The 27,157-nt window shown below is 41.9% G+C and overlaps 1 protein-coding gene across 1 annotated transcript; it reads right to left on the bottom strand.

Moving 5' to 3' along the window:
• Window positions 1-1,948: 1,948 nt before the first annotated feature.
• Window positions 1,949-18,984, bottom strand: LOC113125574 (carboxy-terminal kinesin 2-like; the record flags this gene model as incomplete). The annotated part of the gene is given in 14 exon segments (XM_033325502.1): window positions 1,949-1,993; window positions 2,106-2,181; window positions 2,267-2,340; window positions 2,478-2,617; window positions 2,823-2,961; window positions 3,080-3,244; window positions 9,840-10,037; window positions 10,137-10,223; window positions 10,408-10,518; window positions 10,691-10,800; window positions 10,868-11,043; window positions 18,266-18,440; window positions 18,644-18,718; window positions 18,931-18,984. Coding segments are annotated over 14 exon segments (1,625 nt in total), but the record flags the coding sequence as incomplete, so codon positions are not given.
• Window positions 18,985-27,157: the final 8,173 nt, after the last annotated feature.

Below are 27,157 nucleotides of genomic sequence, written 5' to 3'. Positions count from 1 at the left end.
ATGTTAATTCCCTTTGTTCATGTCTTGTTCCCCTCATGTTCCATGTTCAAGCCTTGTTCCCTCTTATTTCATGTTCATGTCCCCCTTTGGTCTGGTGAGTCCCCTCAGTTGTGTGTGACCCAGATCCTCAAGCCTTGTTTCCCTTACTTCATGTTTGTGTTCTTTTTCATGTTTCATGTTCCCTTGATGTCTGCCTCGTCTCCCTATCCTTGTAGGCCTGTGTGACCCTAGTGTGTGTGTCCCAGGTCCCACGTCTTGTCCCCTCTGTGTTCCTGTGCTCACGTTTCTGGTACTACCTTGTTTTCTGTTATCTGGTTTTTTGGTTGAAGAGCTTGTCTTCTGTTTATTCCTTGTTCTTGTTTTGGTTAAATAAAGTGTGGTTTCAGACCTTGAGTACCAGAGTGGGCGCATTATTGGTCCTAAACTAATTTTAAAAACCCTGATTTGTGACATGAGCTGCCAGTTTGTCTGCAGCTTTGAAGCTCTGCTGTACAGCTCTGGGAATGACACCTCTTCTTGTCTCAAACTCATCTCCCCTCCATGGTGGATGTTTTGCCACAGGAGAAGTATGTATACACATTTCATACATTCACTGCTTTGGCTGCAATCTAAGCAGCGGTTTATGATTCACTCATATACTGTAAATTATGCATATTGTTTACCTCCTGCTGCGAAGCCTGAGGGCCAAACACACGATCAAAATTGAAGGTATAATTCTTCTGAACAGAAGTGTGATTGACTTGGAGTTACATTGTGTTTAAGTGTTCCCTTTATTTTTTGAGCAGTGTAGTTTGTAAGATGTGCAATTATTGTAATCAGCTCAATAGAGCCCAGGTCATGTGACCTGATGACTCCAAACTATGCCCAAGCTTAGGTCTCGTCTGTCCCCACCAGGTACACCTCTGGTAGTTTAAAGTAAAATTCCTAACAGTACTTCTCATGCTTATCTGTTTTTCCTTTTACTCTCCTTTTGACTAAAGGTTTTGGATGTTAAATAAAAATCAATCACATTAACTTTGACTACATTAATTAACATAAGTCTCTACCTTACAGGTTTTACTCATATAAATTAACTTAAAATTATAATTTTCCTTTCAAATGCATGTTATGCTGACCCACAGCCATGGGTACTGTGTGACTAGGTATTTCACATTATGTGTGTACTTCATGGGTACTGTGTGACTAGGTATTTCACATTATGTGTGTACTTTAGACACAAACCAGGGTCAGATGAGGTGTATGAAATGTTTTTTCAAAATTAAAACTGCTAGGATTAGACTAACCAATCTCTACTGGAACAAAGCAGGATACAGTATGTAGGAGCAGCATGCAGACTACAACCTGAGGAAGAGAAACTTCAAATTGTGGGTGAGCCCACACATTTCACTTGCTAAACCTTCAACAGCTGAGTGGAAAGATTTAGAAGCATTTGTAAACAGGGCTGAAAAGGTAAGGACCCCTAGGAGCCAGTCCCAGCTGACCCTCAGGTTTTCTACAACAGCACTGTAGACACATATAGCAAAAGACTGAACTGGTGTACAATCACAACAAAAGCTAAACATCTAAGTGTAGAAGTGTTCACTCTAACCGCAAGACAAACTATATCTAGCTGTTGATGATCGTATAAGCAGTTTCTGTTCCAAGGTTATGACTGTTATTGATTCCATTGCCCCAATTAAGACCAAGGTCTTGTCAGCATCTGCTGTCCAAAAAGTCATGCAATGATTTTGCAGCTTTTTTCACAGATAAAATATCAAAGATAAGACAAACTATATCTAGCTGCAGTTCAAGGAACATGACAATATCACCTGTGCCTTCTTGTTCTCCAGTGAATCTAGAACATTTTGATCTCCTTGATCACAGAGCTCTGGCAGAAAGTGACACATGACCTGGAGTCTATTGAGTGAAAATTAATTTAATTCATTCATTGTTTGTAAAAAACAAGGCTCTATATCTTGTTTGCACTGGCCGTACCAATGACACAGTCGTTGACCTGTAAAGACAGAAAAACATTGATGGCTATTAGAGAAAAGCTGCTCTTTATCTGCTGTGTCACTCATTCATTTCTCATTAAGAAAAGACCGTAAACCCCAGAAGTCACTGACCTTGCTGGCAAACCTCAGGGAGTTGAGGGACTCAGCGAAGCTGTGTGGCTCGGGGGCGATGTTCACAAACATGAGACTAGGATGAGAAAGACAAAAACAGACATATATAAACTTTGTTCCGTGAAGAAGTTACAATTTTATAAAGCTCACAAAGAACTCACGTTTTGCTGTTCCCTCCCAAACAGCCCTGCAGAAGGTAGGTGAGCTTGGAGTTCCTGTACGGGATGTAGCTCTCCTGCAGCACAAACGAACATCTATTTGTCACATACTAAATAAGTGAAAATAAATTTAAATGTCTAGCATGTTGTCTAGTGTGTGGATAAATCTATTGTATCCAAGGCCTCTCAGACTCAGAAACTCAAGCTCACACACCTTGTTGGCCAGAGCTGTGATGACAATTCCCAGGTTGGACAAGGAGCTGTTGATAGCTGTCATCTCCTTAAAACGCTCACCCTGGGATTGGCTCTTGACCATGCGCTCACTGCCAGCCAAGTCCACCAGACACAAGGTGGCTACATACACACAAACACCCAATCAAAAACTGCAACAACTCTGAACAACAGAAAAAGATGTAGCTCCTGCCACTGCACTAAGAGGCACAATAACATTAATGCTAAATCAACAGATCAGAATTGGCCAATTAAGAAAAGCCTGGATATTCTAAATCCATTGAATCCATGTTTCTGACGCTGCAAAATCAAAAGGGATTATACTCACACTTGTATTTGACATCCCTGCCCACATTCACTCCCTCAATAGCCAATTGAAAAACCGAATGGGAGCGAGAAGACCGGTCGTTCTGGGCTGTCTGGGCCGTGGAGCGATTTTGACTGGCCAAAGCCATCAGGCCAAGAACCTGCCAGGGAGAGAAGATCACTGTTACACTTCAAAATGGTACATGCATAAGTTTTATGTTAAATACACAAACATTTACATTGATATCACGTGAGCAGCTAAGCTCTTTGCTGCCCTACCTGATCCTCAGCAGACACCTTCTTGTAGGTGAGGTTGGTGATGATCACCTCGTTGTTGGTCGTCTTTATTTCAAGATCAGGCTTTTTGGCACACTTCCCAGTGTGCAGCAGCAGATCCCGCAGGGTCTCATTATAGACTTCGATAAAGCTCGCAGTAAAAGTAAACTGAGATTTAAAAGAGAAATTGTTTAATAAAAATGTAGTTTCCTTCATGTCTGCTCCACAGACATACTGTACTACCAATTCCTTCCTTGTGTTTGCTCACATCCAAGACACTAACCTCCCAGCCTTGAGCTGCCAGTTTGTCTGCAGCTTTGAAAAGCTGCTGTACAGATCTGGGAATGACACCTTTTCTTGTCTCAACCTCATCCCCCTGCATTGTGTAGGTCTTCCCACTACCTGTCTGGCCGTAGGCAAAACAACATACATTGTACCCGTCTAGTGCAGACTGGATCAACAGAGACATCTCTTCAAAAATCTGACAAAAAACAAAAAAAAATATATTCACTGCTTTGGCTGCAATCTAAGCAGCGGTTTATGATTCACTCATATGCTGTAAATTGTGCATAATGTTTACCTCCTGCTGCGAAGCCTGAGGGCCAAACACACGATCAAAACTGAAGGTGTAATTCTTCTGAACATCTGTCATTTTGCCTGTGTGAGACTAAAACAAAGGGCTGAATTTAGTCCTTTACTTTGTGATATGCTAAAGCAAAAACAAGATGTTTTTAATTGTCCCCTCCCCTCTCACATATACAAGTGAGATTCTTCTACTGTGTCCTGCAAAATGAGTGTCCTCAAGTACAAACGTGCTTCTGTGAGATCTGATTCACTGACATTAGTCTCACCTCATCTGTTTTAGCCAGGGTTATTGAATTATCACTGCCTGAGAGCTGGATGTGTTGGCTAAGACCCCCAGCCACCAGGGGGCGCACTCTGCAAAACACTCTGATGTTGCCCTGCAGAAATACACAAACAACTCAGCATCAGAGAAAACCAGTAACATTTGGTTTTTGTTTTCAATTGTTAACACAGTATTAAAAAATATATCAAACTCTTCCAAATATAGCTTGAAATAAGAGTTTGATCATGCTGTCACTAGTCTGCGTTGAGCTACAAATGGTCACGTACTTTGAGCTCCTGGATGGTGTTGTGGAGTCGCCTACGTTCCATCTCCCCAGCAGGAAGCTCATCTCCCTGTGCAAAAACCTTGATCTGGAGAGGACAGAAAAAAAACACAACTAAAAATCTTGTCTGACCCAAGTAGTAAGTGGTTCCTTCTTATTTTTTTTACCCACCCACAGCCACAATAAACAGCATTAGCTGCTGTCCTGCAGTAGGTTTATACCGTGAGAGTTTGTAGCTCCAACTCTTGGGAGTCTCTAAGAGCCTCCATGGCCTTGTATTTGGACTCCAAGACTGCACACTCACTGGACACCTTGTCCAGCTTCTCTTTGATCCCCTCCAGCTCTTTCTGATATTCACTAAAAATCAGTAAAGACATTTAGTGGACAAGGCATAGATAAAATCAGTAACAACAAACAGTGAAATGTCTGAATTCATTTTCCAAAATGGTTCTTGCACCTGATTTGGCTCCTCTGTGTCTCGAGCTCTGCGTTCATTTTAGCCACTGAGTGTTTCAGAATTTTATTTTCCTCTCTTACAGCCTTCAGCTTGACTTGGTAGTCATTTATCTCGCGCTCCTTTTGCCTGACCAGGCCTCTCAAGACCCCCAGGTTCTGTCGGGCCCCAGATCCACCTGTGCACAACAGCACTGTCAGCAGGTGAGACAGTTAAGTTTACTAGACATTTCATTTAGCTGCTTCAGTTTTCTATTGCTCATGCTGTCACTACCATGGGAAATCAGAATACCTGCTGTAATAAAAGTCTATTTAAGACCATGGATTTAGAGAACCTCTCAATCCACAGGATGAAATGTTGCTGTAAAACAAACTCACTCACCTGCTTTTGCACCACTGGATGCTGCACATTGTGTCCTGTTGCCTCCCTTTGCAGGGGTTGAAAGCACAGACGGACCTGGGGGGAAATGTACATAGAGCATTAAGATCCACCAGAATAACATCCTGTGCTTATGAGGGTCCTAAAGAGCTTTCACATTACAGTACAAAACTCAAAGTAATGTCCACATTATACAATATTTTAATGGAAGAAAATACAAAAACTGAAATTGGAGGTAAATAACATGCAGCTTAGGCCCTTTCCTGTATTCAGCAGACAGGTCACCTTACCTCTTGAAGGACCAGCAGCCACCGTGGCAGCTCCTGCACCTTCACCTGATTTAGCTGTGAGACAATAACAATATATGTTTGACCACATAAGACAAAGTAATAGGGCAGAGGAAACTTAGAATAAAAAACAGGCAAGACTAGAAAACAAGCTGCAGATGGTCTCTTCAGTTTCTGATCTTAGTAAAAAAAAAAAAAACCAAACTCTACAATCAGAATCCGTAGAACGTCGTTCTATGGGACGAACAGGCTGCTGCATGCTAATAAGGTTGAGATTCTCACCAGGGTCCTAGAGTCCTCAGAGACGCCCGGAATGATTTGAGTGTAGTACAAGAAATCCGTTAACACGGGGGTTGGCAACCAGTATGCGGCTCTTTCGCACATCCACTGTGGCTCCCTGCGCATAAAATATTCTTATGTTGTTTTTTATGCGCAGTGGGCAATCTTTCTGTTATTTTGGAGTTCAAGTTCAAAACAAGTTTTAATATTTCGTCAAATACAATATGCATCATTGATCACGTGACGTCAACTGCGCACCGCCTTTCTCTGCAGGTTGATAAAGACGCTTGGATTTATGCTAATAATGCATGAATCCAAAAAGAGGAAAATCTCAGAGGAAAATAGGGAATTTAATTCTGCATGGACAGATTCATTAGCTTTCACTGCCAATGCTGGCTTACCTACGTGCTTGACATGTGGTGAGAAATTAGCACAAAACAAAAATGTAATGTTGACAGATACAGGATAAGCTGAGAAGTACCAGCTGGAGAGGAGCGAGAAAGAGCAATTACTGTACGTCAGTTCATTTTTTTCCACTTCATAAGAGTTTGGTGTTTTTCTTTGTTATAAAAATATCAATAACGTCAACAGTTTTGATTGCAGTTCTATGGTTTCGTAAATGCAGCACAGGTAGTTTTTTGTACAGTATAAAGTATAACTATATATAAAAATTTATAAGCTTGTATTGTATCTTCATTTTAAGGGTCAAATATGTTTTGCAGCTCCAGATGAATTTTATTTAGGGGGACAGGGGACAAAATGACTCTTTTGACAGTAAAGGTTGCAGAACCCAGGTCTAACAGGATGAAGTAGCCTATGGGTTTACCGGGAAAATACACTTTTCATGGCAAAACAGCAAAGGTAAGACAAATTTTACAGGTACAGTTTGGCGAAGCAATTTCTGCTGCTGTTTTGTTTTGGCTTCTATCTCACGGATGCTTTGTTGGACCGTGTGTGGCAGCGTTATGTGTGTGTGTTTGTGTGGATGTATGTCTGGAGTGAGAGAGTGTGGTTGGTTAATTACCTGCACACCTGTGGGCAGAGGAAGCCACACAGGTTTTCAACCTTGACGTGCTTGATGTGTAGTTTTAATATTTTAATCTTGCCAAGTCAGTACACTGCATTTTTGTTGCTTTTGCTATTTTTCCTTTTGATACTGATTAAGTGTTGAACGTATATTTTTGGCGGACATTGTTTTTTACGGCATGAGTTGGCGGACATTGTTTTTTACGGCATGAGTTGGAAACGTCTTCCTTTTCCCCCCTAGTGGCATTTTTTTTTTGTTAGATTGCCACTACAACAAGTTGAAAACCTTGGTTTTTGTTTTTGAAAACCCTTTTTGCGACAAAGACGGACGGCGCCGGATGCCAAGGAGGCGAAGACAGCTGAGCGCAATCAACGGATTGAAATGTGAATGACAGCCTGGACAACGGAGAGTGAAGACTGAAGGTAGGGTTGTTTAAAGTTGTTGAGTGGAAAAGATTGGCCTTCTCACAAAAATGATAAAGCTAAATCCTGCAACAATTTTGAATAAAGTCTCTAGTAATTCCGCTAATTCATAGAAAAATGAGTAATGCGGAAGCAGCCGTCAATCAAAGTGAAATTAAAAATGAGTCTTAAAAGACCAATCAAACCTTCGTTTAAAGCATTGGAAGCGAAAGGAATTCCAGGATAAAGAAACTCCATAAACTAACAAAGGAAGTTGAACAATTAATGCTTTCAAACGTAAATGTGCACGATGTGCGGACAAAACATGAAGTGTGTGTAAAGCTGTGTGGAAACAAAGGAGGTGCATGATTCATTGAAACCATTATTACCTGAGGATGAAATGACAAAACAAAACGAATGGTTTAAAACCAGTGTTAATTTTGACAGCAGATTTTAATTTAGTTTTAGTCATAGTCTTTTGACTAAAATGCAATTTTAGTTTTAGTCATATTTTAGTCATCTGCTTTGTTTTAGTTTTAGTCGACTAAAATCTATTGGGTTTAATTTAAGTGTAATTTAGTAAAACTATTGTAATATACAAAATATTCTAAATTAGGATTAAATGAAAAACAAGTTTCATTAAACATATATGGAATATGGCCTTTCCATAAAAACTTGTCGTTGACGAAATTAACACTGTTTGAAACAAGGATGCAAATCAGTGAAGGACTAATACAAAGAATGGAAGAGCATGGTGGTGATAATGGCACTCAATAAAACTACTGCTGAAAATACGTCAGTGGTAAATGATGACATTGGTCCAGGTGACAGTGTTTCAAATATTGGTGGTAAAACATGCTCATCAGCTGGTCGTTCCAGCCACAAGTCTTCAAGGTCTTCAGCTTCTTTAGCACGTTTAAAGATCGAAGCTGAAAGGGCTGCTCTCGTTGCTAAAGCAGCCACCCTAAAGGAAAAACATGAACTGGAGGCTCAGGAAGAGCAAATTAGAAAAAAGAAGGAAATGCTTGAATTGAAAGGTCAAACTGCTGCTCAACCGGCAAAAGTGTCTGTGCTTAAGTACAACGGTTCTGAAGTCCAGAGCTCCAGGGCTGCTTCAAACAGAATGAATTCATATCTGGAAAGGTCAAAATGCAAATCCTCTCTCAGACCCTCTGCTGTGGAGTTTGTACCACAAAGCTCGAACCACCAGTTCAAATATCCATCAGTAGGTGGCAGCAGTTATACAATGCCAACGGAGGCCTGGCTCAAGGATTCAGGTCATCAGTTAACCTCATCATCTAAAGGAGGCCAAAAATCTGCCACAACAATGGGTGTAAGGCCCAAAGAAACCTTTTTACAGCAAGCTTGTGATCTGAATTCAAAACTAAGCATTCCTCAGGAAACGTGTCACATCTCACAGGAAGCCAACATGAATGTCCTACAGGAACCCAGGAACACTCAATGTGATAACTCACTGCAGACTAACATGGACCAAATCAATGTTCTTACTATTATGCAACGACAAAATGATATCACATCTCTATTATTGCAGCCACATTCAGCATCGTCGTTACCTCCAAGGGATATACCAACATTTAATGGAGACCCTCTTGAGTATAATGGACTTATCAGAGCCTTTGAGCATGGAGTGGAAGGAAAGACTGCTAGCAGCTTATACTGTTTATAGGTTTTGGAGCAGTACACAAAAGGACAACCAAAGGAGCTGGTTAAGAGTTGTCAACACATGCCACCAGATAAAGGATATCAGAGAGCAAGGACACTCTTAAAAGAACACTTTGGAAATAAGCAAAAAATAGCTGCTGCGTGTATGGCGAAAGCTCCTTGGATGGCCATCAATAAAATCAGAAGACGTTAAAGCTCTACAAGATTTTGCTATGCAATGGACATCAGCTACATGTCAGAGATGAATATGTCATCCGATATGCGTGTCTTAATTTTGAAGTTGCCTTATAAACTGAGGGAGAAATGGAGAAACTGCTTGTGATCTACAGGAAAGACATCATCGTCAAGCAGGTTTCAGTGACATTGTTAAATTTGTTGAAAGACAAGTGTCTATTGCTTCAAGCCCAGTTTTTGGAAACATTCAGGATACAGCTATCTCATTATCGAAGCCTAAAAGTGGAAACAAGATCTCACATGTTCGTTTAAAAGGAAAAGGAAGCAGTTTTGCCACATCTGTGGCATCTGTTAATTCTGGGACTCAAATGCGAAACCAAAGCTACTTACCTCAAACACCGATTAAAGCCGTCCTGTCTGCTGCGTGACGAGGGTCACAAACTGGTGTCGTGTCCCACAATGGAGAAATTGCTGCATTGAGAAAAAATTTATTTCTTAAGAGAGAAAGGTGTTTGCTTTGGAGGTTTATCAGTTGGATAACGAGCAAGGACTGTCATAGGCGTCTGTCCTGCAAATTATGTAACCTGAAACATCCTACCACGCTTCATATTCATTCAAAGAAAAGTAAAACAGAGGACACACGGCAGGAAACATCAGACAACAGTAGTGCAGTTGCTCCAAAGACATGTGGCCATATAGGGGCCGGAGAACAGGACTGTGTCTTGGCAATTGTGCCTGTACGTATCAAGGCTAACGACGGCAGCAAAGTGCTGACCACTTATGCATTTTTAGACCCTGGCAGCACAGCTACGTTCTGCTCTGACCGACTCATGAAGGAGTTAAAGATCAAGGGAAGAAAGGCCAAAATCCTAATTAGAACAATGAACCAAGAGAAGCTGGTTGACAGTCACAATTCCTTCCTTGTGTTTGCTCACATCCAAGACACTAACCTCCCAGCCTTGAGCTGCCAGTTTGTCTGCAGCTTTGAAAAGCTGCTGTACAGATCTGGGAATGACACCTTTTCTTGTCTCAACCTCATCCCCCTGCATTGTGTAGGTCTTCCCACTACCTGTCTGGCCGTAGGCAAAACAACATACATTGTACCCGTCTAGTGCAGACTGGATCAACAGAGACATCTCTTCAAAAATCTGACAAAAAACAAAAAAAAATATATTCACTGCTTTGGCTGCAATCTAAGCAGCGGTTTATGATTCACTCATATGCTGTAAATTGTGCATAATGTTTACCTCCTGCTGCGAAGCCTGAGGGCCAAACACACGATCAAAACTGAAGGTGTAATTCTTCTGAACATCTGTCATTTTGCCTGTGTGAGACTAAAACAAAGGGCTGAATTTAGTCCTTTACTTTGTGATATGCTAAAGCAAAAACAAGATGTTTTTAATTGTCCCCTCCCCTCTCACATATACAAGTGAGATTCTTCTACTGTGTCCTGCAAAATGAGTGTCCTCAAGTACAAACGTGCTTCTGTGAGATCTGATTCACTGACATTAGTCTCACCTCATCTGTTTTAGCCAGGGTTATTGAATTATCACTGCCTGAGAGCTGGATGTGTTGGCTAAGACCCCCAGCCACCAGGGGGCGCACTCTGCAAAACACTCTGATGTTGCCCTGCAGAAATACACAAACAACTCAGCATCAGAGAAAACCAGTAACATTTGGTTTTTGTTTTCAATTGTTAACACAGTATTAAAAAATATATCAAACTCTTCCAAATATAGCTTGAAATAAGAGTTTGATCATGCTGTCACTAGTCTGCGTTGAGCTACAAATGGTCACGTACTTTGAGCTCCTGGATGGTGTTGTGGAGTCGCCTACGTTCCATCTCCCCAGCATGAAGCTCATCTCCCTGTGCAAAAACCTTGATCTGGAGAGGACAGAAAAAAAACACAACTAAAAATCTTGTCTGACCCAAGTAGTAAGTGGTTCCTTCTTATTTTTTTTACCCACCCACAGCCACAATAAACAGCATTAGCTGCTGTCCTGCAGTAGGTTTATACCGTGAGAGTTTGTAGCTCCAACTCTTGGGAGTCTCTAAGAGCCTCCATGGCCTTGTATTTGGACTCCAAGACTGCACACTCACTGGACACCTTGTCCAGCTTCTCTTTGATCCCCTCCAGCTCTTTCTGATATTCACTAAAAATCAGTAAAGACATTTAGTGGACAAGGCATAGATAAAATCAGTAACAACAAACAGTGAAATGTCTGAATTCATTTTCCAAAATGGTTCTTGCACCTTGTAGCATCCGGTCGAAGAAAAAGCCTAAAACTGATGGTTTTGTAACTTTCCTTTATTGTCCTTTGTTACCTTAAACCAACGTAAGAGCTGAAGGGAGTAAAAATAAAAATAAAGGACACCGTGTTAACGAACCACCATAACTTATTTGTGTAATTGTCCATTTTTACAACTTAAAATACCAATACATTTTAGAAACATAAATATTCTTCACAAACCTTGTTCCCCAATCTGACCGAAGCTAAACCCTTTCCTTTTCGTTTATCTTTCAGCTCATTCGTGCGTCTGTCTTCCGTTCAAGCACCGTTTTGGTTTTCTTCTTTTCTCTTTCTCCTCCCCCGTCAACCTTCCTTTCAAAATAAACTTCCGCCCAACAACGGAAATTACCAAACTAAAGGCACATAACTTCCACGACTTTACTGTCTCTTACACTCCCACCAAATTGTTTGTTGTTGTAACATATAAGAGCTTAAAACAAACAATTTCTTAACATGAAATAACCCTTCATGACAAATTACGAACATCTTAAACATTTCTCTAAACATTTAACACAAACCGTTCATAATCCCTTGAATTCATGCCTCTAATAGCAGAACTAATTTGTGAACTGGACGCTCTACTACAGACACTTTGCTCAAGCGTTCACCCTTTCTGCTCAGATTCTTATCTCCAAGAATTACTTTCGCTGTTCTGACGAGTCCATCTTTATCAATTACCGTCTCTGAGACTCTTCCAAGTCTCCACACCAACCGTGGTTGCATGTCATCCTTGTCCATCACTATGTCTCCTACTTGAATATTTCTCTTAGGTTTATGCCATCGTTGTCTGATCATAATGTTGTGTAGATACTCCTTTCTCCAGCGACTCCAAAACTGTTCCGCTAGATACTGCACTTGGCGCCATCTCTTTCGTGCATACAGATCTTCCTTTGCAAACTCACCTGGTGGAGGCAGCGCAGTTGTGGATTTCATGGTGACAAGGTGATTTGGAGTGAGTGGCTCCAAACTGTTTGGGTCATTGAGATTGTCTGTTGTAAGGGGGCGACTATTTACAATTGCTGCTGCCTCATATAAAAAGGTTCTTAAGGAAGCATCATTGAGCCGGCCTAGTGAAAGAGCAAGCGTGGCATTAAGAATGTTTCTGACAGTCCTTATTTGGCGCTCCCACACTCCACCAGCATGACTTGCATGAGGTGTGTTCATAACAAAATCACACTGTTTTTCTGCAAGGAAGGTTGCTATTTTGTTAGTATCAACCTCTTGTAGAGCTGCATTCAGTTCATTTTTAGCACCCACGAAATTAGTGCCCTGATCACATTTAATTTGTCTGACTAAGCCTCGTAGTGCAATAAAGCATCGCAGTCCATTGATGAAGGCATCAGTTGACATATCCTCTAACATTTCTACATGAACTGCACGTGAATAGAAACATGTAAAGAGGAGGCCATACCGTTTGTGTTCCTTTCTTCCTTGTTTAGATAAGAATGGGCCAAAAATATCCATGCCACAATATGTGAAGGGCGGGGAATTTTCCATTCTTTCTGAGGGGAGCTCACTCATTTTCTGTCCTTCCACAGGCCTCCTTAGTCTCCGACAAAACACACACTGGCGGATGTAAGATGCAACAGCTTGACCCAGTCTCGGGATCCAATAGCCGCTGGCTCGGATTTCGTTTATTGTGAAGCCCTTTCCCTGATGGCTAACCTTACTATGGCAGTGTGCAATTATCAGTTTTGTAATGTGGTGCTCTCTGGGAATGACCGTTGGGTGTTTGAATGAATTGGGAAGTGATGATCGATGCAGTCGACCTCCCACCTTGAGCACATCGTCCTTGTCTAAGAAGACATCCAAATGATGCAGTTTGTTGCTGCTGGGCAGTGGTTTGCCTTTGTTCAGTGTCTTTATCTCTTCTTGATATGTTTGTGTTTGCAGATCTTTGATGATCACACGTTCTGCATTTTGTCGTTCATTCACAGTATAGTGAGAATCTGATTTGTTTTTGAGCAGATGTCTTCTGAGACGTGCTACAGCACCGACTGCATTGGACCAGGACGAGAACTTTGTCAGCCGGGCACTGAGACTTCTTTGCGTTACAGTTTGTGTGTTCAGTGTTTGCACCTTTCTCACCTCTGGGTCTCCTACTGGAAGTTCCATAGTTTCCTTTGCTGGCAGATGTAGCTCTCTTTCCCACAAGAATTCTGGACCTGTGAGCCAGTTGGATGACAGCAGTTCATTTACTGTTGTACCTCTAGATGCCTTGTCTGCAGGGTTTTCACAGGTGGGGACGTAAAACCATTGCTGAGATGATGTGCTGCTGCGGATCTTCTGCACCCTGTTGGCAACAAAGGTGTGGAAACGTCTGGCTTCATTGTTTATGTAACCAAGAATGACCTTTGAATCTGTCCAGAAGAACTCTTCCACACTGTTGTACAGCAGCTCTTCCTTTAGCATGTTACTGACGGTGACTGAAACTGTTGCTGCAGTGAGTTCTAATCTTGGAATTGTGGTGACTTTAGTGGGAGAGACACGAGCCTTGCCCATGACAAAAACACAGTGAACATCTCTTTTCTTGTTTATCAGCCTCAAATAGGAACATTGTCCATATCCTGTTGTGCTTGCATCTGAAAAATGATGTAATTCCCTTTTTACAACGTCTCCAGAGTCTGCAGGCACATAACATCTAGCTATTTCCAATCTTTTCAGATTGATGAGATCCATTTTCCAACACTCCCACCTTGGCTTCAGCTGGTCAGACAGCGGGTCATCCCATCCAGTTCCTTGGCGGCACATTTCTTGGAGGATTCTTTTTCCTTTGAGCAGATAGGGGGAGACAAATCCAAGGGGATCATATATTGCTGCAACTGTGGCCAAAATTCCACGTCGTGTGGGAGGCTGTTCTTTTGGTGTGATGTTGAATGTAAAGCAGTCCCTTTCTGTGTTCCAGTGAATACCTAGTGCTCTCTCTGTTTGTGTCTCACAAAAGGCCAGGTCCTTTGTTTTGATGTCTGTTGCATGTTCTGATGTTGGGACATTGCTTAAAAGGGCACTGCTATTGGATACAAATTTGTGTAGCCGCAACCCACCTTTAGCACAAAGCTCTCGTGCCTCTTGTGCCAACTGTATACCGACTTGCACTGTCTCTACACTTGTGACCCCATCGTCTACATAAAAGTTCCGGTCTACAAACTGAGAGCCTAGAGGGTAAGCAGCACAGTTCTCTTTGGCTAGATGCTTTAGTCCATAGTTTGCACATCCTGGTGAAGAGACGGCACCGAAAAGATGTACTGTCATCCTGTATGTCTGAGGCTGCGTCTTTAAGTCTCCATTTTTCCACCATAAGAAGCGGAGGTAATTGCGATCACTCTCTTGCACTTTAAACTGGTGAAACATTTTTTCTATGTCACACATTAGGGCTGTTTGGTGTTGTCGGAAGCGTACAAGGACACCTGTGAGATTGTTAGTCATGTCAGGGCCAGCTAAGAGGTGCTGGTTAAGACTGATGCCTTTGTGTTTTGCTGAGCAGTCAAAAACCACACGCAGCTTTTCAGGTTTCTTTGGGTGATAGATGCCATGATGTGGTATGTACCACGTCTCACCGGGAAGTCCATCGTCTTTAGCTTCCTCTGCATCACCTCTCTCGATGATGACACTCATGTACTTAACATAATCTTCCTTGTACCTTTCATCTCGGATGAGTTTCCTTTTAAGTTGCTCGAGTCTGATCTCTGTAAGATGTCTGTTGTCAGGCATTTGTGGTCTTTCCTTAAATGGCAATGGCATTTCATAATGGCCTTGCTCAGTTTTCCTTATGCCCTCTTTGAGTTTGTCAAGAAAGATAAGATCCTCTTGTGACACTGTTTTGTCATTTCCTTTGATCTCTTTGAAGTCACTTTCCAGAACACGGATGGCGTCCATGGGAGTTACTGGAGGGATTTCCTTTACAGTAGCACGATGGCAGAGGCTGCTTGTAATATTTGACTCCGGGTGAGGTGCTGAACTGCCGATTATGCTCCATCCTAATTCTGTTTGAATAGCATAAGGTTCGTCCTCCTTGCCTACAATCACTCGTCTGGGTGCTAATGCTCTGGGACAGTTATAACCTATGAGCAGGCCAACCTCACAACTGAGGAGTGGTCGGACTTCATCTGCGATGGATAGCAGATGACTCCAGAGCTTAGCTGTTTCACAGGTTGGTATGTGTTCTCGGTTTGCAGGTATGTACTCTTTTGTGTATGCTGTAGGGAGTTTTATGACTGTTGCTGAATTGTAACCTCTCACAAGAAGGTTAGACACTTTTCCGCTGCTTACAACGGTATTCTTTCCCAACATAGTGGTCAATTTCAGTTTCACTGGACAGACATTTGCTTGCAGTTCACGACTCACATCTTGATCGATAAAGGCTGTGTCGCTTTGAGTATCTAACAGTGCATACACAAGTTTTTCTTCACGTGGATTTGCAGCTGATGACACCCACACTGGCACTACCATTGACGTAATAATAGATTGTCCAACTCTGGTTACATTAAGCGACATGGCAGCTGCTGTCTCTGATATGTTGCGCTGAGTTACATTTTCCATACTCACATGCCTTTCTCCTTTTAGATCCTTATTGTAGTCTTTATCGTGAAGGTGGGTTGGGTGTCTTTTGGTGCAGATGTCACAAGTGAGACGGTGTCTGCAATCCTTTGCACTGTGCCCTTGTTTCAAACAGCCATAACACAGTTTGTTATCCTTCACATATGTCCTTCTATCTTCTAAGGACATGCTCATGAGGTTTGGGCACTTGTGGAGCTGATGTGTGTCTTGGCATAACATGCATGGAGATCTAAACTGTGGTTTAATCACTTGTTTGAAGTTGTGCTCAGTTGTTTTTGTGCTGAATACACTTGCTTTGTTCCTTTTAACATATTTTACATTCCCTTTGTCACTGGTTGTTTCACAAGAGCGAAGTGCATGAATGGAGGTGACTGGGTTGCAGGCCACATCTGCTTCCAGTGACAGAAATGTAGCAAAATCACTGAAGCTAGGAAAGCCTTTACCTTCCATAACAGCTGTTGTGACGTAGCGATTCCATCTGGTAGATACCCAGTCAGGCAACTTCTGAAGCAGTTTTTGATTTTCTTCACAGTCGTTCAATATTTCTAGTCCCTTCACATGAGGCATTGCAAGCCAACATGCATTTATAAAGTCTGCGAAGGTCCTCAGTCCTTCAGCATCTTTAGATTGTATTTTTGGCCAGCTTGAGAGCTTCTCTCTGAATGCCCTTTGAATAACAAATGCCTGGCCATACCGCTGGTTAAGTTTTTTCCAGGCATCTCTGTAAGCTTCTTCATCATTTCTATAGAAAATTCCTTCTAAGCATTTACGAGCTGGACCACTCACATATTTTTTTTAGGTAATACAGCTTATCTGCAGCAGAGATACCCTTTCGATCAATCAGTGACATGAATGTGGATTTCCATTCGATAAAGTGGATTGGCTCACCACTGAACACTGTTGGCTCTGGTGTGGGAAGTCTATTTAGCATTATACTGTCTTGAAATGCCTGTGCAAATTGAGTGACTCCAGGGGAGGGTGACAACATAGTTGCGTTAAGAGGGGGTGACACAGAGGGCTTTGGAATGGAACCTGGGCTCACCTGCTCGCTTCTGACTGACTGGAGATCACATATGTGTGATATTTCCTTGTTGTAGACTTCCAACCTGGCTCGAGCTGCTTCAACGTCCCTTTCAGCCCGCAGGCGGTCCAATTCAGATCGTTGTATATCCATTTCTTTCTTATGTTGCTCTTCTAGAGCCTTTATTTTTTCTTTCTGCCTTTGTTCTTCTTGCGCAATCTTGTATTCAGTCTCCTTTGCCGCTAGTTCTGCTGCGGCGTCAACCCGTTTTGAGGCAAGATATGAAGTAGAAGAATGGTGGGTGCTGCTGGACTGTGCAACAGTGGAGCCATAAATGGACAGTGCATAGTCACAATCCAGAAGCTCACGTAGACGATTTCTTTCATGATCTGCATCAAAGTCCCCATCAATGCCAGTTAATCTTTCAAAGATGATTTTCATGACATCACGAGTCACAGCTTCACACGCGTCAACCTTTCTTCTTAAGTCAGCTGATGGTGTCACAAGGGTCCTTATTTCTGCATAAAGTTTCTTGACATCATCCCTTCCCTTTTCTAATAAGTCTGCAAGAGTTGATAGTTGTGTTTCAGGTATATCTGACTTTAGTCTTTCTTTTGTCTCACGTGCTTGCATTTTCCACTGCTCGTATAACATTAAGAGTCTCTTTTCCTTTTTGCATGCTTCTTCTCTTTGGTAAGCTGCCATCCTTTCTGTTGGTGCTTTAACTCTTTCAGAGCGGCGAGGCACATCCATCACATTCTGGACTTTACTCTGTAGCTCAGCCAACAGTTCTTCTTTACGTAAAATTGTTTCCTTTACGTCTTGCCCTTCAATTTCACTTTCATTTTGAATCAAAGTCTCAAATTCCTCAATTTCCCTTTGTGGACTGGGAATCTGTTCATTAATGTCCTTAAGAATTACAGATGCACCTTGTGAATCTTCCATTCTCCATGTAGCTTTGTTTATTCTGTTCAATTATTTAAACCAGCTTCTGCCACCTGCTGTCCGCTGAGAGTAGCTCTTTTACGTTGATACAACGAGGCGCAGCATGGCGGCGGCGGTTCAAGCTCTTACTGTAGCATCCGGTCGAAGAAAAAGCCTAAAACTGATGGTTTTGTAACTTTCCTTTATTGTCCTTTGTTACCTTAAACCAACGTAAGAGCTGAAGGGAGTAAAAATAAAAATAAAGGACACCGTGTTAACGAACCACCATAACTTATTTGTGTAATTGTCCATTTTTACAACTTAAAATACCAATACATTTTAGAAACATAAATATTCTTCACAAACCTTGTTCCCCAATCTGACCGAAGCTAAACCCTTTCCTTTTCGTTTATCTTTCAGCTCATTCGTGCGTCTGTCTTCCGTTCAAGCACCGTTTTGGTTTTCTTCTTTTCTCTTTCTCCTCCCCCGTCAACCTTCCTTTCAAAATAAACTTCCGCCCAACAACGGAAATTACCAAACTAAAGGCACATAACTTCCACGACTTTACTGTCTCTTACACACCTGATTTGGCTCCTCTGTGTCTCGAGCTCTGCGTTCATTTTAGCCACTGAGTGTTTCAGAATTTTATTTTCCTCTCTTACAGCCTTCAGCTTGACCTGGTAGTCATTTATCTCGCGCTCCTTTTGCCTGACCAGGCCTCTCAAGACCCCCAGGTTCTGTCGGGCCCCAGATCCACCTGTGCACAACAGCACTGTCAGCAGGTGAGACAGTTAAGTTTACTAGACATTTCATTTAGCTGCTTCAGTTTTCTATTGCTCATGCTGTCACTACCATGGGAAATCAGAATACCTGCTGTAATAAAAGTCTATTTAAGACCATGGATTTAGAGAACCTCTCAATCCACAGGATGAAATGTTGCTGTAAAACAAACTCACTCACCTGCTTTTGCACCACTGGATGCTGCACATTGTGTCCTGTTGCCTCCCTTTGCAGGGGTTGAAAGCACAGACGGACCTGGGGGGAAATGTACATAGAGCATTAAGATCCACCAGAATAACATCCTGTGCTTATGAGGGTCCTAAAGAGCTTTCACATTACAGTACAAAACTCAAAGTAATGTCCACATTATACAATATTTTAATGGAAGAAAATACAAAAACTGAAATTGGAGGTAAATAACATGCAGCTTAGGCCCTTTCCTGTATTCAGCAGACAGGTCACCTTACCTCTTGAAGGACCAGCAGCCACCGTGGCAGCTCCTGCACCTTCACCTGATTTAGCTGTGAGACAATAACAATATATGTTTGACCACATAAAACAAAGTAATAGGGCAGAGGAAACTTAGAATAAAAAACAGGCAAGACTAGTGTTAGAGAAATTAAAATGTTATCCTCAAGTTTATTAATCCACTTTACCTTAATGTAAGTCAAAAACATTTCTGAGTAGGGCCTGTTACCTCTTGCCTCTTCCTAAGGTCAGTCTGTTCTGACCTTCACTTTCTGATAAGACACTTATTATCGAAAGCCAGATGCTTTGCAGTTTCATGGGAAACTGCCTCCTTTTTCTTCTTTTATCACATGACTGTTTGTATCATAGTATTAAAATGATGTGCTGCCCAGCTAAGGGCGAGTGATCCTCATGCTGTACCAAGGTGCTGTGTGACTGTTACTCCTTGCAAGTAAAACCTCTATATAATCTTACCGAAGTTCGTCCTCTGAGTCTATTTGTTAAAAAGAATTTACCTAACAACTTGGTGGCTCGTCCGGGATTGCAATATCTCCTCTTCCTTCCAGGTTTTGACCTAAAAACCGTGCACGGGGGAGTCTTAAGACTCCTGACTGAAAGCCCTCCGCCCCGGTCCCATAAGGGAACGGTTTGGAGCATTGAGAGGCTGGGATCTGCTGTGAGGGGAGAGGAGTGACGCAATTGAACTTTAAAGGAGAGACCAGAGACGGACTCCTGTAAGGTAAGAAAATTTTAATTTGGTTAAACTGAGTGGAGCCTCAGTGGGTCTAATTCGAACAAAACCGTCACCTGAGTGGAGTCTCAGGGAATCTGTGAGATTCGAACAAAACCGTCCCCTGAGTGGAGTCTCAGGGAATTAGAGCCCGAACAAAGCCGGTGCGGTGTCCCTGGAAGTTTCTGGCTCTCCGGGAGCCCCGGGTGGTCCTGGGTCCTTCGGGTCACGCAAGCTGAGTAGAGTCTCAGGGAATTGCGGTCTCATATCGGGCTGAGGGGTTGGTGATTACAAAACGGATCACTGACTAAAAATATCATTGACTTGACTTGAGTGCTGAAATTCAAACAAAACTGAAACTTGTGTGGCCTACGGGACACTGGGTCAAACATGTTCGGGTAAAACTGAGCAGGGCTCTCGGGAAATCAGAAACTCGGGATGAACCCGTGGTCTGTGGGAGACCCAAAGTAAACTTACCCCGTGGTCTGTGGGGGACCCGGAACAAAAAGGAGCCCCGGTGCGCGTCGATAGTGCTTTTGAGCATAACAAAACAGAATATTGGTACCATGGAAAGAAAATAAAAACATAGAGATAATTAATGTGACATTAAGAGAGTTAAACAGCTGCTCCATCTCCTCCAATCAGATCAGTAACTAAACAATAACAGTAATTCAAATAATTTAAAAAACAAAAAAGGGGGGAGTAAGGAGCCTGTTAAAATAATAAGTGTAGGCCTACAATAATTATAATAATAAATAGCAGTGAGTAAAAACAAATAGTAACTGAATATATAAGAAAATAAAATAATAAAATAGGTGATAAGAACACTAAATTAGAAGAACTAGTCACTGGTGACACTCAAAATTGATGCATCAAAAGGATCCTAAAAAATATAGAAAAATTAGAAAAATGGAAAAATAAATATGGTTTTTGGGGAAGTTAAACTGTGAAGGCTGTAGAAAGTGAGTGAAGGACATAAAAAGTAAGACTAAGGGAATCAGAAGGATCAGAGAAAAGAAGGGCTGTTTGCAGCAGAAGATATGGTTAAAGTTTAAAGTGGTTAAAGAAAGTGTGGTGGACAGAGAGGGAGAGAGAGAAAGGAAGGAGAAAAGAGACAGAAGCAAATAGAAAAACAGGTAAAAGCCTCTTCACCAACATTGTATTTAGGGCAAACTGTTGAATTTACAGATGAACAAACAATGTCATGCTGTAGACCACCTCCTCATCCTAATAATCCACCACCGGCTCAGCTGCCTCCGTACACCCAGGGAGAGGAGGGTGCTGTCGGTGGAGCAATATTTCCTCCCACAGCTCCTTCTGATCCCGTGCCTCAGCCTCAACCTCCTCATGCTGAAGATAGTGAGGGACTGCTGGCTTATTTTAACAGACTAAAAGATGTTTAACACACAGTGGAGTATATTGGTACTTGAAAGTGCTGCAGAAAAGGGGGATGGGCCTTATGCACAGCAGTTAAGAAATGCCTTCTTTAATGGGTTCCAACCTGACATTTCAGGATTTATTCGAAAGCATCAGATTGGTTGGCAACATTGTGTCCTAACAGAGATGAAGAATTATGCTGTGCATATGGCCACTGTTCTCCAACAAAGAGAAAAATCACAAAAGAAAGTTAGAAAAACAGCTGAAGTGTTTTTCACTAACTATGATAATGAAATGGTTTCTGAGTGTTATTTTCAGGGAGACAAGCTATGACTTGATAGCCGGGGCAGGGGGTGGGGACGAGGTCGTGGCCGGAGACCTGGCAGACAGCAGATAGTTGATCATGACTACTGCTACGTCTGTGGAAAAGCAGGACACTGGGCTAAGAGCTGCCCACAGAGAAAGACACGCCCTGAACACCAGGAGGGAGGAGCAGGCTACTCTGCATGACTAGACAGCAAAAAAGGTCAGATGCAAAATACACACACTGAACAGAATAAAGAGATACGAGACACACATCTGACTGAAGCTAAAGCTAACATTTTGAGCTTAGAAGGAGTAACTGAACTCATGCTGTATGAAGAAAAATCAAAAGTGACATTGTTGGTACAAGGAGTTAAAATAAAATTCCTGTGTGACACAGGAGCTTGTAGGTCAGTTCTTAGTAATCCACCAGACAAACTCAGACTGACTACAAAAGAACACATTTTAGTAAAACATGTAGCAGCAGCATGCAGACTACAACCTGAGGAAGAGAAACTGTTCAAATTGTGGGTGAGCCCACACATTTCACTTGCTAAACCTGTAACTTCTGAGTGGAAAGATTTAGGAGCATTTGTAACCAGGGCTGAAGAGGTGGGGACCACCTGGGAGCCAGTCCCAGGTGACCCTCATGTTTTCTACAACCGCACTGTAGACACATATAGCAAAAGATTGAACTGGTGTACAATCACAACAAAAGCTAAACATCTAAGTGTAAAAGAATGAGTAGAAGTGTTCACTCTAACATCAGAGGAAGAAGATCAATTAAAGGAAGTTCCCTCATATTTATGGTCTACAGGAGCAGCAGATGTAGGGAAGATCAAAGGAGTAGAACCAGTTAAAATAACACCAAAAGGTACCTTCAGGCCTTTTCAAAGACAATATCCACTAAAACCTGAGGCTGTAGAAGGTATTAAACCAGTATTTGACTCATTACTAAAAGCAGGCCTTATCAGAGAGTGTCCAGATTCACCCTGCAACACACCATTGTTTCCTGTTAAAAAGTCTGCCCCATCCACCGGCTGGAGGATGGTGCAGGACTTACAAGCTGTAAATAGAGCAGTGATACCTAGAGTTCCACTGGTACCAGGCCCACACACCCTGCTGAATGACGTCAAGCCCAGCTCAAAGTGGTTCACTGTCATTGATGTGGCAAATGCATTTTTCTCTATTGAAGTTGACAAACAATGACAATTCTGGTTTGCATTTGAGTTTTTGGGCAAAAGATGGACTTGGACATGGATTCCACAGGGTTATTGTGAGTCTCCTACCATCTTTTCCCAAGTGATGTCTGCTAACATAGCTAAGTTTTCACCTCCTGCTGGAAGTCAAATACTTTTGTATGTAGATGATATTTTGATATGCTCTGAAACACAAGAACAATGCAGAACAGACACTATAGCTCTGCTTAAGTTCTAGCAGAACAGGGACACAGAGTGAGTAAGAGCAAACTACAGTTCTGGAAAAAAGAAGTTAAATACCTAGGACACAATCTTTCACAGCAAGGGAGAGCTCTAGATTCAGACAGGAAAGAAGCTATACTTAAAGCACCAAAACCACAAACTAAAAGACAGATGATGTTTTTCTTAGGTATGACAAACTTCTGCAGAGCATGGATACCAAACTATTCAGAGTTGTCTAGTCCATTGTTGAAATTGATTTATGACACACCTATGGCAGCTCATGATAGAATAAAATGGACTGAAATTACAGAAAAGGTTTTTAATGATCTTAAAAAGACCCTGACCAGCACCTCTGTTTTAGGACTGCCTAACTATGAAAAATGTTTTATGCAAACTGTTGATTGTAAAAATGGTCACATGACTTCAGTGCTGACTCAGCCTTATGGGGACAAAAACAGGCCTATTGCTTATTATTCCACCCAATTGGACCCAATAGCAAGAGCAATGCCGGTGTGTATTCAAGCTGTTATTGCAGCCTCCATGGCAGTCCAGGCTTCAGCAAGTATTGTGTTGTTCCATCCTCTGACACTAAAGGTTCCACATGCAGTCTCTGTCCTGTTGTTACAAAACAAGATAGCATACATGTCACCAGCCAGACATCTGTCCTGCATGACTACATTGCTTTCACAACCACATCTCACTATTGAACGATGTACAACCCTCAATCCTGCTACACTAATGCCTACAGCCGAGGATGGGGACCCACACGACTGTGTTGCTGAAACTGAGAACAGAGTGTTGCCCAGGGCTGATTTAACTGACACACCTTATAAAGACGCTGAAATGACAATGTTTGTAGACGGATCTAGTAAGAAAAATCCGGACGGTTCTAATTCTACAGGTTATGCCGTTGTCACACTTAAAGCAGTACTTAAAGCTGAACCTCTACCATCACACTTATCAGCTCAAGCTGCAGAACTGATTGCTCTAACTGAAGCATGTAAATTAGGAAAAGGAAAAATAGTTAATATTTACACTGACAGCAATTATGGATTTTCAACTGTACATGTGTTTGCTCAGTAGTGGAAGAACAGAGGAATGATTATGTCATCTGGTAAGCCCATCACACACAAAGACTTTATTTTACAACTTCTTGATGCTGTACAGCTGCCTAAGAAGGTAGCAATTTGTAAGTGTGCTTGCACACACAGGAGGGACAGACACTATTTCCATTGGAAACCACAGAGCTGATAAGGCAGCGAAACAGGCAGCCCATAGATCACTGCCTCTGCAAGCCACTGTTACAGTTGAACATCTTGATGAGCAGATACTTAAAGACATGCAGAATAGTGCACCAACAAATGAAAGAGACTTATGGATAAGAAAAGACTGTAAAATAGATGACAACAATATTTGGAGATGTAAGGATAACAAAGTAGTGTTACCTAGAAGTTTCTTCAGATATGCAGCTGTACTGACGCATGCTAATGTGCATACGTCAGCAGGAGGGATGGTAAGACTAGTAAACAAAGTGTTTACAACATACGGCTTTACAAACTACTCTAAAAATTTGTCAACAATGTGAAATATGTGCAAAAAAATAATCCACAGGGACAGATCGTGACAAGAAATAGTGGAAAGTTTCCACTACCTGAATATCCTTTTCAACATATCTGCATGGATTTTATTGAACTAAATAACTGCGAGGGAAAGAAATACTGTTTAGTGATCATTGATGCATTAACCAAATGGACTGAAGTGTTTCCAGCAAAGCATCCTGATGCACTAACAGCTGCTAAAACACTGACTGCTATTATTCCCAGATTTGGAAATCCAGAGAAAATCTATTGTAATAATGGTAAACATTTTGTAAATCAGGTAATTAAACATCTTACTGCAGTGTTATCATCTTCCTCAGTTAAAACCATTCATTAAGGAGGATGCTCACATGACTGAGACCATTGCTGATTACATGGCAAAAATGTTGAATAATAAAAATGTTGTATCTGTGATTAATGCACAACAGGAGGGTCCTGAGCCTGAACCTGACTCTAGAGTGAAACCAGGAGACTGGGTCTTTGTAAAAATCATCAAGAGGAAGTATTGGTTTTCTCTGTGCTGGGAAGGACCTTACCAAGTACTGCAGTCTCTACTCATGGTTGTGAGAATTGTTGAAAGACCTTCCTGGATTCATTTAACACACTGTAAAGAGGTAAAAGTACTGTCTGAGTAATTATGTCAAACCAGCATGGACTCACTCTAAACTCCAACTAACCTGTGGTGAAGTCTGGCTACAAACGGGGGTGGAACCAATAGGGACCACTCGTCTCAAACCAGTGAAGAAACCAACCACACCCAGGGGAATTAGGTGAGTGAGGAGTAGAGTGACCTGGGGAGAAGACTGCTCAGAAGTACATTTTGCCATGGAGAGTCCAATATATCGGCCCTGGCACCCCTTTAGACTGTTTTGTGGGGTGAAACTGACAATAAGCATATTGACTGTCATATTTCTGACCACAGTTATGTTGATTCTGTTTCTCTTTGAGAAGGGTTTGCAACAGCCGGAGAACGCTACTGACTCCACTGAGATAAGACCTGGTATCTTTTCCTCCCTTGAGAAGGAATTGCTACAGCCAGGTAATGCCATGAACAACACCAAAACCAAACCGTCCAAACCTAGGACAAAGAGACCTAATGATGTGCCCACTTTTATCTTTTGGGCCGATAAGACTCAAACTGTCCAGTTTGATTTTTGTAAAGTAGTTAACTGTGGTGATGTGTGACAGGAACAGCTAACATGAGCAGACCAGTATATTTATGTCACTAACATATGTAGGTTACACTGATAAGACTCAATCCACACAATGATCCAACAGGCAGCTGTTTACTTCCACGTGCCCTCCAGCCAGTAAACAATGTCTTTGCATTATTTGATGCCACCTATTCCTGCTCCTGTTGTTACTCCACCTTTCTTTACACCTTATAGTGCTAATTATACCTGTTTTTTGAGAAATTCTACTTCAGGGAGGAAGGTCGGTGATCTCCACTGGTGCAACTCCTACCACCAATGTGACCACTCCTGGGGCAGGCTATAACCCTTCCTGGTTCAGGAACCATGTTACTGCACATGCTGACCTGTGGTGGTATTGTGGGGGAAACCAATTGAGGCCAGTGCTCCCACCAGATTGGCAGGGAACCTGTGCTCTTATACAATTGGTAATGCCATTTTATGTGTTGCCACTGTCTGGTTCTTCCCTAGACAGCCCACACCGTGTGAAAAGAGACACTGCAGCAGCCGGTAGTTTTGATAACAGAATGTACATTGATGCCATCAGAGCCCAGAGGAGTTCCTGACGAGTACAAAGCCAGAAACCAAGTTGCAGCAGGGTTTGAATCTTTTCTGTTTTGGTGGTCAACCATTAACAAAAATGTTGACTGGATAAATTATCTGTATTACAACCAGCAGAGATTCATTAACTACACTAGAGATGCTGTCAGAGGCTTAGCAGAGCAGTTAGGTAAAACTAGTCTTATGACCTGGCAGAATCGGATGGCATTAGACATGTTGCTGGCTAAGGAGGGAGGTGTTTGTAAAATGTTTGGATCTGCCTGTTGTACTTTTATTCCTAACAACACTTCCCCAGATGGATCTGTCACTCGAGCTTTACAAGGACTCCAAGCCTTATCTGAGGAGCTCGCTGAGAATGCTGGTATTGACAACAACTTCACTTCTTGGCTGGAGGGAATGTTTGGTAAATTGAGCGGTCTGATCCAGTCCATATTCATCTCAGTGGCTGTGATGATGCTATTTTGGTTACCTGTGGTTGCTGTTGCATTCCATGTATTAGAGGCCTTTGTCAACGCCTTATTGATACAGCAATAACAAATGTATCAGTCCATTTCACAGGATGACCAGGACCCTGACACTCCTCCAGAGCCAGTGAAGGAAGACCTGACTGTCTTTTACCGACTATGATAAACTTGTCCTAACTTCTGAACTGTAAGGCATGAATGGCTCCAACATTGACAATTCCTACAGAAAGTGATGTTGTGATGACTGTTTGCCCATAAAGACAGAAAGTTATGACATTTATTTCTCACTTCTACCAGTTATATTTTAGCGTGCTAATTATTTTATGTTTGTGATTGTGATCTTGTTTGTTGTTTAATCATAGTTAGGATTTATGATTTTACTGTTTTTTCCTATAATAGTACTTCTGATCTTTCTGTGTGCTTCACCAGAATAATAATCATTAATGATCTGCTAAACATTTTCACATAGTAGTTATGCTAAGCATAAACAGGAGGGATGTGTTAGAGAAATTAAAATGTTACCCTCAAGTTTATTTAATCCACTTTACTTTAATGTAAGTCAAAAACATTTCTGAGTAGGGT

The sequence above is a fragment of the Mastacembelus armatus genome, chromosome 13 (genome assembly GCF_900324485.2).
Source record: "Mastacembelus armatus chromosome 13, fMasArm1.2, whole genome shotgun sequence".
Lineage (NCBI taxonomy): Eukaryota > Metazoa > Chordata > Actinopteri > Synbranchiformes > Mastacembelidae > Mastacembelus > Mastacembelus armatus.
The sequence above is the reverse complement of the archived record's forward strand: the minus strand, read 5'-3'. Positions and strand labels throughout refer to the sequence as shown.